Source organism: Apaloderma vittatum, unplaced genomic scaffold (genome assembly GCF_000703405.1).
Source record: "Apaloderma vittatum isolate BGI_N311 unplaced genomic scaffold, ASM70340v1 scaffold120, whole genome shotgun sequence".
Classification (NCBI taxonomy): Eukaryota; Metazoa; Chordata; class Aves; order Trogoniformes; family Trogonidae; genus Apaloderma; species Apaloderma vittatum.
This window is the reverse complement of record NW_009692693.1, coordinates 124,618-136,327: the sequence shown is the minus strand read 5'-3', so window position 1 is coordinate 136,327 and position 11,710 is coordinate 124,618. Positions and strand designations below refer to the sequence as shown.

General features: G+C 37.3%; 1 protein-coding gene across 2 annotated transcripts in view; it reads left to right on the top strand.

Annotated features, from left to right (window-relative positions):
• LOC104281165 (RAC-gamma serine/threonine-protein kinase) overlaps nucleotides 1-11,710 on the top strand; it is a 132,296-nt gene that overhangs the window by 65,593 nt on the left and 54,993 nt on the right. The window contains exon 2 of one of the 2 annotated variants that reach the window (XM_009879106.1): nucleotides 845-970. In XM_009879106.1, the coding sequence (XP_009877408.1) occupies nucleotides 845-970 (126 nt within the window). Of the gene's footprint in view, nucleotides 1-844; nucleotides 971-11,710 lie in introns of those variants that run through there. The other variant, XM_009879181.1, reaches the window with a different exon arrangement.

The window sequence follows — 11,710 nt, the reverse complement described above, 5'->3', positions numbered from 1 at the left end:
GTTCAGCAGATCTGAACTCACAGTGCTTAACTGAGTGTACTTTAAACATGAAATTTTTGCTGGGATTTTGGTGTGGCATTGTAAACTATAATGCCATTATAGAGATTTTCCACCCTTAAATGGGAAATAAGTGACGTTAGTTAAGGTATCGTGTCTTTGCTTACCTGTTCTGTCTGTATCTGTCCCTGAATACCTACCTCATGGCTTGCAGAATCTTCTGCTCAGTCTGGGGTAGGGTGAAGGTGGAGGTGGTGTGGTAGCTTTACTGGTGGACGCATGTCTTAGAAGGTATTTGGCTTTTGTGTTTTCTTTTTTATTCCTTCTGCTTTCAGGTATATTTAAATATATTTTACGTAGGTTCCATTACCCCTGATCTTCTTGTACTTGCTGTCTTGTATTTGCTTAATGTATGTTTTGAAGGAAATTAATGGGTTTTGCTTTGGCTCAGCAGGATAAATGTTCTACCTTGTGGTAGTTTAAATTTCATTTTGTTATTAAAAGTCAATCTGTTGTGCTTATTTCTGCCTGCAGGAAATTTCAGACTTTTTCTAAGTGTAAAAATGTAGGATTTTGAAGAGTATCATGTGATAAAATTTAGGATTATGGAGTATTACTATAAAATACTTAAAACTTCTTATTCCAGAGGCATCATTGTATAGTTTACGCTTACCATTGCAATTCCATTTTCTCTTCTTTTGGAGGGAGTTTTCTCTGTAAATTGAGAACATCTAAAAAGATTTTTGTATAATTAATGTTAGACACTGGTAATATGTTCGGTTTTTTAAAAAAAAAAATCATTTTTTTTTCCTACAATACTAATGAACTTTATTTTTTTCTCCTTTAGGAGAGTATATAAAAAACTGGCGGCCAAGATATTTCCTGCTAAAGACAGATGGCTCTTTCATAGGCTATAAGGAGAAGCCCCAGGATGTGGATCTGCCATATCCACTCAACAACTTTTCAGTGGCAAGTACGTATTTCCAGTATTTATTATTCTCTCAGCATATTGACAAAATATCTGCTTCATGTTGCTTCATGTGTAGTTCAGAATTCATTGGTAACACTGCAAATTTGATGCCATGTGTCAGACTAGTGCACCACTAATCTTTTGTCTAGCTCTACAAGACACCTTTACAAAAGCGTTGAAGGTTTTACCATGCGTTGTTTTTTGAATATTTTTGGAAGTCTAAGTTCTCATTTTTGTGTGTGTGCATGTGAAGTGTCTGTAAGTAACAATCACATTTCACAAATGATTGTTTTAAGAAGAAAATTCCTGGAAAGCTCACCTTTATTCAGATCATTGACCTCTTTTCTCTCTTTCAGTAGTATCTCTGAATTCACTTGAAAAGTCAAATTAATTAGAAAATTATCTAGATTGTGAAATGGCAAAAAGGCATGCTAAATTATTTTTCTGTTGGATAATCAGGTAATCAGCTCTCCAGCCTGGTTAATCAGTAATTTCAAGCAATCAGACAATTTGCATATATTAGCAAAGCTACAAAGTGTATATCTGTTGGATAAAGTGAAGTACATTTTGATTTCTTGTTTTCCAAGAATGTTTATAAAAGACAAATCTGTAGTTTTTTGATCTGGCAAAGTGAGATTGGTAGAAGAGTGTCTCTGAACAGATACGAAAGTATTCGGGGAGCAAAACTAAGGCAACAAAAAGTCTCCCTAAGTATGAGTTGTGGATATCATAGCTAGGAACTTTCAAAGGAACACTAGAAATTTTACCCAATTTATTTCAAAATCGTGTTAATGTACTGCAAGACAATAAGCAGCAATGTTTAGTTTTATAGAGGGCTATTGGAGCAACAAGAGCATGTGTACTTAGGGAAGGGTTCCCTTCATTTGCATTGCTGAAGATGGAACAAATGCTGCCGAGACTGAATTTACCTATTTTCTTGATAAAATTGTTCTTGAGATTAACTCAGCATTTGTGTACTAAGTAAGTTGGGTATTTTATTTGGTAAGAAAATAATCTTGTGCTCTGTGTCTTGTCCCACATCCAGAAGAGGAAATCTTTGCATATTCTGATTGTGATAGAAGTCTTGCTAATGATACTGAATGTGAAAGCCTTCTAATGATATTAGAGGGTCATTTTGACCTGTGACTATTCAGCATAAAAAGCAGTGTTGCCTTTAAGTTGTTCTTAGGAGTAAGGATTGAGTAGATCATAGGCTGTTATCCCTTAGTTATTACTCTGAATATCCTCGTCTATTCATTTATAGCAGTTAGTATTTTCGTAGATATTTTTTCCCCAATGTGCAGGAGAAAGAACATTTGTAGAACTACAGTAGAGCTTTTTGTCCTGCTTTACCATGTTCTTCATTGCATATCCTGTCTTCCTTTTTGCAGCAACTAGAAGTATGATCTAAACAGTAGTTCCGCTAAGCGAAAAAATGCATTATTATCAATACAGTTGAGAATTAATTGCTATTGGTGGCTGGTTTTTTGTTTTGATACCTGGAAGTCTGCCATTAGAATGCTGCCCATGAACTTTGCCTTGATGGAAACTGAAAGATTTCATACTGTTTTCCAAAATGATACCATTACCACCAATACCCCACCCCTAAAACCCCAAAATTAAAAAAAAAAATTTTAATTCCTATTTGTATCTAGCAAGACTCTTAGGTGTGATTCTTAGACGAGGAAAGTTAAAGAAACAGGTATGTAATAATAATAGAAGAAATACAGTTTTGGCAAGATGAGTTTTTCTGTTTTCTGACAAGAAAAGGAGTAATTTAGTCAGAAATGATTGCTAATCAGTGCAAAAGGAGAGAGATTTTTCACTCATAAAAAGAATCACATGAAATTACCTATGTGGAATTCACAATCTGAAAAGCAAAGCAGTATGGTATTACACTCCAAATTGCAAGTGGCTGTAAGTTTTTTGCCAGTTACTTTATCTGTCTGAAGTTGAGGTCATCAGTAGGGCAAACAAACAAAATCCCTGTATGAATGAGTCAGATCTCACGAGCAGTACCAGGTAAATGTCAAGAACTGGTCTCGTGGCCTCTGATCCAAGAGTTCCTGAGCTGCTGCACTAGGTTTGTGGCCACAAGCAGTGCAACATATTTTTCCTGTAATAGTGAAGTACGTTTTTCATAAATTACTAGCCAGGCAGATGGAGTGTGAGATCACTGTTAATACCATCTTGATTAGGTTGGCAGGGACTTAAAGATATGTCTTTACAGTCCTATCTTCATATAATCTTTGTAGCTATCTGTAAAGCGAGAGTGTGGTCTCTGTCTACTTTTTGTTCTCCAAATGATAGACATCTTTGGCTCTTGCTTACAGCTTGTTATTTAAGCAGAAAAGGCCAAGGCTGTAGTATTATTTTTGTAATGCAGTTGGAGTTGAACACTGGAAAGTTTGCACAACTCTGCTTTGTATGATACGTGCTCTGTAGTTTAGAAGTTTGACATCCGGCTCTCTCAAACTAATTACTTCCATCATATGGATATTTTCCCACCAGTGTCCACTGCCTTCCACTTCTGCAACACCAGCTTTACTTTTGCAAAAGCTGCTTTACCGGACATAGTATCTTTTTCCCTAGAGTGCCTCCCTGAGTTCTTCCAAGATAACTTTTTAAGTCCTGCACCTGAGCTTTACTCTCTTCCTGCGCTCTTGTCTTCTGCACACTCTGTCAGGAATGACAGGAAAGCCAGAGAGAATGAAGTTTCTTTATGTACTGCTAACAGTGCTTTCAATGCTAAATATGTCTCTTATTAATAAAGCTGGTGCTTTGACATAGGGTGGAGTGTTCAGAGGCCGTCCCTTTTCCTTGGGGTTACCTGGGAGGAAATGTGGGGGGAAGGCACTGGGAAATGGACGCGTAAAAAGGTACATGCTTTAAATAGAGAAGGAGAGCCTGAGGCAGTGCACACGTGCTTCAGCCCGTTACCAGTGCCCAAAATGCAGGAGAACCCTGTGGGCCTGCAATGGAGGATCTCTTTTCCTTGGAGCACAAGGATGTCCCTGAAGGTGAAACAGAGTTCACTGAAGGGTGTGACAGAGCAGGGCCAGGTGTAGCTGAGCACTGGGGAACGATACAGGACTAGCCCCTTGGTGTCCTGCAGGGGGACCTTACCTTGCCTCCCTGTGGCCACTGTTCTCCCACCTTCGGGCACAAGGTCAGGAAGGGTGGCAGGGAGCACCCTGCACTGAGCCTGCAGTGGTGAGCAAAAGAGCCAGATGTGGTGATGCTGGAGAGTGTGTGGGAATCACTCTGGTTTCTCTCCTGTGGAGCCAGTCTGTTTTACACCAGACAGAGACTTCTTTTTTAACGTTGGAGTTGAGAGAGCTGTGCATTTGAATTATGCTTTTAGTTCCTTAATGCTCGTGCTCTGACACTTAGACTCACGCAAAGTTGTGCTGCGGTGTCTAACCATACACTTAAAGATAAATGAAGGTGTGATATAATTCCATTGGTGGGAAATTCACTGTGGAAACTTAAAAAACGGTTGAAGTGCAAATTCAGAAGTGTGAGCTTACTTGAATTAGCTGGTCCATGATGACTTCAGCTCCTTTTAGGTAGAGGCAAGCAGTTGCAAGCAATCAACTATTGTAGCTTAAAGAGATACTCTTGTTTGACTGAGTCATGGTAACTGAGTGGGTGTGCGTTCCTAGCCCACTTCAACTGCAAAATAAAATATGTTAATGTAAATTGCTTTTGCTTAGGCATTTATGCAGTCAGAACCTGTTAAAAAATAATTTAGATTCAACTGACATAACTTTTCCGTACAGGCAGAGGCCTGAAGAAAATGTCCTGGTTTCTAAAACCCCGTTACGCTTCTTTGGAACAAAACTAGTACTCTGGGTGACAGGTTGTATACCCTCAGTGGTCCTCCTCCAAAGCAACATGGCCTCAAAACATTGTTTTTTTAACTGGCCCAGTGTTGCATAAGTAGAATCAGCACTGCTTTGTGTAAACTACTTTGGTCTTTGATTGTCATCATTGTTAGGGAAAGCAGAGTGGGAAAGAATTCTGCTTCAGTTCTACTTAGAAAGCACTTGTGGCTTTACTGATAAGAAATACCTCTGACATATGCGTTGAGTATGTCGGTAACTACATAGTGCATTTGGGACGAGGTATCCCAAAGAACTGGGCCTCTGCCTTAATTTTGAACTTTACGTGGGAAATAATTGGGAAGAGCTGTGTTCTTTCACAGTAGCCTTTGAGCTTTGGCCAAAAATGATGTCAACCAGAATTTATTTCCTATCTTGAAAGATAGTGCTTTCTAAGCACTCTGTGGTACAGCTACCCTTTTTCTTGCCTTTGTAAGGAAAAAACCAAATTTTAGTTATTGTGAGAAGGTAAACTTTTGTAACCTTTATTTTATTTTCTCTGCAGAAATGATTATCAATGAATCTTGGCTATTCAAAATGAAGAAGCTGTGCTACTTTTTCCTGGTCTTAATCTTTCAGTGGGCTAGAGACAAGATTTTATTATTTTGGAGATTTATAAAACAACTTCAAAACATGAAAAGTGAGAGGCTTCAGGGCAATGATGTTAGGGCTATAAAGAATTCTGAAGACACTTTCTAAAGAAATGGGTAGGAAAAAAAATACATATATGTTTGTTTTAAGTGAGATTAAATTATGCGTCAAAATAATTTGGCATTAAACATGACCTTGCGTGCAACTCCACAATTAACGTTTCAATAAGGTACAAGTTTGAAGTGCCATTGTCACTGGATGACGTGAACGCAGAGATAAGCATGTATGTGTAGCTACTTATAATTACAGTATAGTCTTCATTACAAAACGGTAATAGTCCAATTCAATAAATAATGTTCATTGAACACTGAAAATACTTGGGGAGAAAAAAGCAATGTATGTGTAACATACTGCATATGCAGATATATCTGTGGAAACTCAAACTCACATCGGTCTATAATTGCTATTGCTGTCTGTGTTGGATGAGGAATTGTTTAGATTTTTGAAAAGAAACGGACCAATAGTTTTCTTTGGGAAACTTTATGAATGGTTTCTGGGTGGTGTAATTGGTATTCTGTCATTTGACTTAGAAGTTTGGATTCAGTTGTTGGCTTGGATCATGAATGAGAATGAGTTCCGTGATGTCATAGTTCCCTTTTAATGGACGGTGCTTTCTGAGACACCAATACAGTGTGCTATAATTTCCAGTTATCTCTAAATAGGGCCCGGTATGAGCATGGCATCTCAAAGTTTATAGCCAGGTCTGAGAGCTTTTGTGCTGCTGTGATACACCCAGTTGTATCAATCAAATTAGAGTGTTTGCATGAAAGACAGAAGGATGTATAATTTTACTGTCTTCAGTGAAAACAAACTAAACCCCAGGCAAACCCCAACAGTAACATGCGGATATCCCCTGTTTTCATTCTCCCTCTTTACATGAATGGGGAAAATGACAGCCTAGTTGAAACGAAGATGTGGATGCTACTTCAGTAGTTTTTGGAGTACTGGGAATAAAAGACTTTCCAGCACTGATGAAGTGCATCAAGGATGATCTTTCTAGCTTTGGGGAATATACTTAAGTTTTTTGTGTTTATTATGCAGTCATATATGTTGCCGCACCATGAAAGCACACTGAAGTACTTGTCATGAGCCAAGCCCCATAGAAGTGAGATTTCTACCCATACAGAACAAAAAGTCAGTCCTTGCTCCAAAATACTAAAATTCCAAATATAAAACAAGGAACAGCAGATGGATGCAAACAGATGGGGGGAGTATGAGAAAACAATGAGACAATATTAGCCTGTAGTACAGGCAGTGGTCTCAGCACATCAACAACTAATCCATTGTCAAGGTTAAATTTTTACTCTCTTCTCACCTCTTTTCTCTCTTTCTTCCTCCCTCCCTCCTGTTTTTTTAAGTCATGGTGAAAGGAGAATTTTAAGGAGGATTTAAAAGAGAACCAGTATGGCAAACAGAGAGAAATTAGGAAAGCTTTTGAGTAATGGTGCTGAAATTGGAACAGTAGAAGGATGGGTAGTATTTTGATAGTGAGTAATGACTGATATTAAGGATGAAGGTAGGCTGTGGGGACAGACCACATTTAAAAGCTACCTATATTTGATGTAAGAATGTAATTTGATGTAAGACCTGAGTAAGAAATAAGGAATGTGAAGAGTGTTATGGTCAAAGGGACGATGGAGAAAAATTACCTGTTCACCAGTTTTGGGGATGATATTTTTAGCGGAAAACAGCATTTGTTGGACCAATGAAGGGATATTAAATTGTTCACATAAATCTCTATGTGACCAAACTTAGGTCTAAGGTCCTATTCCCCACAGATAAAACATAGTGAGAAGGGACACAGGTTTTTGGAAAAAGCCTCAGAAAATTAGTTTCTCAGAGGGAGCAGGTTAACGACTGGGAGAATCAAGTGAGGGCCAAGCTAAAGATGTGTGTATACACATACATTTGTACATATATGTCAAAGCTACAGGTTTCCGTAAGTATATGAGCAGAAGTATATGTCTCAATATTATGAAAATGATGTATTAGTTCTGCTCCTTCTTTATTACTTTTCTCTAATGACCTTTTCTGTTAGACAGGTGGATTTGGAGTGCAGAGTAGCAGTAATGGCAAAGGGTATTTGTAAGCAGTGTGTTCATTAAATTTTGACATGAGCGAGAGAAAATGAGAGTAACAACTGAATAGGCACAAGTTGGGACAGAAGTGTTTATCTTGTGAAGGGAAGACAAAGAGGGGAAGAAATCAAGGTTAAATTGTAATGCAAATAGATACATAGGTATCTGTATATTGATGGCACTCTATATATTTAAAAGTGCACATATTCTGAACAATACAAGCAGTGGTTCGATGCTATTTCTTTTATATTGTAAGATAATTGTAAGTTATCTTTTGTACTAAAACTCAGTCTGTATTAGAACTAATTTCTTAAATATGCAACCTTCTGTTCATTCTTTTATTGCATTTTTTATGGCTGCTTGTATGTTTAGTATTCTAGTCTAGCCATATCAACAAATTCTGCTGAAGTTGAAAGCTTCCGTATACGAAATAATAAAATGGTGTTAGTATTCTGTCTGTTTTATGTTGAATGAATGCATTTAGGAAAAGAACACTGGTGATTATATGGTTAAAGTTATAGAATTCAAACTTTAAACTTTTTAATAAAATCTGAACAGATGATCTGTGCTTTTTTTTTGGAACTGGCAGGTTTCAGGCCCTCTAATTGGCTTCCCAGCTTTGCAGAGTAATTACAGCTTCAAGCAAACTTTGTCATCTGTGGTTCAGAATGGTGTAAAGTAAACAGAACGTTTTGAAATACAGTTTGTAGTTAGAGTTGCTCAGGAGAGTTTAACTAGCATAACTACTTAATTTAGATAGTAACACTTACTTGGAAAAGATAGTATAACATTTTAGAATTGTCAGATTGTTTGTGGATGTGGAGTTGAAAGTTAACCTCTGATATTTAACTGACTTAATTTTTGTTGTAAAAGGAGAGGTTCAGTATATGAGAAATGTCTGTTACATTTCTTTATACAGGTTTTATTTCTGTTTTTCCATTTCTGTATATATCCAAAAATGGCCATATATGCCACAGATATGTTGGAACCGAATTGTGAGTTTCTGTTACCGATTTTGTATTTTGTTGCATTGAACAAGTGTTGTCCCACAAGGATTTTCATCCCCTCTAATATTAAAGGGGAGAATTCTCATGACTGATGTTTAATCCAAGCAAGACAGAAAGCTTGAGGATTAAAACATGTAATTCCAAGTTGTAGATGGCTAGCATACAAGAACACAAAGTTGAGTCTGTCTGTTTACTGGCTTACTCATCTTTTTGAATGATAATTTAGACTTCCAACTGTTTTGAGTTGAGATTCAGCCCTTTAATTACATATGTTTATGTGTAGTAGCAACTTGAAGACATTATGGTAGAGTGTTCTCTACTTTTGGTAATGACCCAACTATCACTCGAGTGTTTGGAGCCAGCTCTCAGTAGCCAGTTTCACTCATTCTTCTGTGCTTTTGTAGTTTCCAAACTATTCTCTCTGTCTAAAACTACTATGTTTTTTCCAATAATTAGCAGAAAAATATTTTGATAATTAGCAGTAACTGTGTATTACAGCACTTATTCATCTTAATAGATTTTTTTTTTTCCTAGCTGTAGGTGAAAGACATTCACAAACAAGTCTTTATTCATGTTGCAGTCATTACAGGAATGTTGTTTATCTCATACATTTGTATACAGCACATGAAGCCTGTGGGTGTGCTAAATATCAGCAGACTTCAGTTACTTTTATCTACTTGAGAAGGATGGGTAGCACACCAGTTTTAGATATGCTGCCTACGTTGGTCCTCCACTTTTTTATGAAACTGTTTGCTTCAGGAAGGAAGGATACAAACATACTTAGTTTTAACCTTCCAAAGGAAATTAAATCTTTAGCCACTTTTAACAGAGTATTAAAAATGAGATTTTATTTTTCAATAGCATCCTTCAGTGATAGTGAAATGGGTTTTTTTTAAAATGTTTTCAGTGTCATTTTCAATTGCCAAGGTGTTTTTTATTACCTATAATTGATTTAGTTAATCGTATGTAATGAAAACTAGAAGAGTAAATACTCTTTGGTACTTACATAGCTCAGTATATGCCTCCATATGTTTTGTTTCTCACTTTGAGGACTGTCTGAAAATAATAATACAGACAGTATAATAAATATATATAGTAGTATGTACATTATGTAAATCTGTGTCTAATATATAGAGTACTATTGGTACTATCTACAATATACTATATATTTAAATAAAGACCATATTATAGATAGCATTTGGACATAGGCAGTCTTAATTATGTTAGTTCCAGTTTTTGCATGTTTGAGCTGGCAAACCTAAATTAATGCCATTTTAGTTCGTGCATTTTTGTATGTACTTGAAATCAGAAAATGAATGTTGAAATTCAAAATCTTCGGTTCCATTACAGTCATTGGAGGGGATGTGCTTTTTAATTGGTACAGACTTTTCTGCAAGTTTGACTCTACCTTTTTGCCTTCACATTTTCATAGCACAGTCACCTCACTTTTCTGTCCTTAGCAGCTTCTTTTGCCTTCCTTCTCCTAAACTAACTACTCTAGTTTAACTATGCTTTAGCTATCCTCCAAGTTTTTCTTTCTCACACAGGTTCCAGTCTTTTTCCTGTCCCATTTCCACTTTTCTTGCTTTATCCTGTAGTCTTTTGTTCCAGGCGTCTCTTCTGTAAATAACTTGCTACCTGCCATATTTTTGTATTGGATTTTGTCTCAGTGAGGTAATGTCTTTTTCACCTTGTCTGAGGAATAGGATGAGGCATTATCATGTCTACGTTATGAATGCCTCACACATAGATCTGTAGATGTGGTGCTTAGAGATGTGGTTTAGAGGTGGACTTGGCATTGCTGGATTAATGGTTGGACTCGACCTTAAAGGTATTCTCCAACCTAAATGATTCTATGAATACAGGAGAAAAAGCTTTCCATTTAGCAGGTGTAGAGGCAAGAGATAGCTGTAGCCTATCAGTATCCTCAATGCATAGATTTTCCATGATTTTTTGCTTTAGCATTGTTGTAATTTTTTACCCTTCTCCCACTGCACTCTTATCCCTCCCACATGTAGTGTGGCCAGATGCCTTACATTTTCACAGGAATACTAAAAGGATATCAAAGGTCTTGGTTTGCCAAGTTTTAAGTCTTGTCTGGAAAAAGTAGTATTTTCCAGCCATGTGCGTCTTTAGGCAGACACCCAGCAAAGAAAATTTCAGCCTCCATGATCGAAGTGTGATAGGAGTAAAGATGAGAGGATGGTTTTGTCAGGAGTAAGATGAGGTGGTCTTAGAGCAGACATTGCTTCTAGTCTCTTCTGATATTAAGGTAGCTGGACACATTCCTTGGAGCTACAGCTGAGAAAGTTAAGAAGACAAATAGCCTGTTAACCCCTGCCTCACCGTCATCATGATCATAACTTGGATTTCAACCATGTCCCTGAGGATGGGGGTTTCTTTGATCTGGTAGTATTTGCATCCAGCTATGAGCCAAGTGAAGTATCATAAGCTGCTGTACTTCATCAGGCTCCCCAAGTTCCCATCATCTGCTTCTGTCCTCCTTGTTTCTCTTCCAGCTTTTGTGCTAAATTCCCTCTTCCTGTGTCCATCCTGCTGTAGCTCTTGCCTCTAAACACTGAGAATGGCTCTCATTCCGTCCAAGACCTAGCTTGAGTTTAAAAAAGCAGTGAGGTTGGACTGCAGTTTCGCTTTTGAGTCTCCATAGTATATGGAGGTTTGTTAAGCGTAATGTCATCTCCTTGACCTGTGAGCAGTCTGACTTACATAAGTATTTGTAGACTTACGGTCAATATTTAGGTTTGTACATCATGGAATACACACCTGCGTGCTGTAGTATCCACTTCATTCCTCTTTTGTTTCTTTTACACGTGTCTGTCAAGCTTTTGAGGAGTTCCACTAAGAAAACAAAACTTATCAGCAGAAATACGTACTTCTTCTCTTCTCTTTTTCAAATAAAGAAATTGCAGTATGCAAGAAAGTTCTCAAGTTAAGGTGTCCTCACAAAGACCCCTGCCTAATATCAATTCTTTCATGCCTGTGTTAAGGACGGTCCAGTACAGTTAAGTCCGTGATACTTGCTGTGACTTTATATCATAGAGACAGAGGCAATTTCTTAGATAATTGTGTCCCAAAATGTTTAGGTGTTCAGACATACAAATC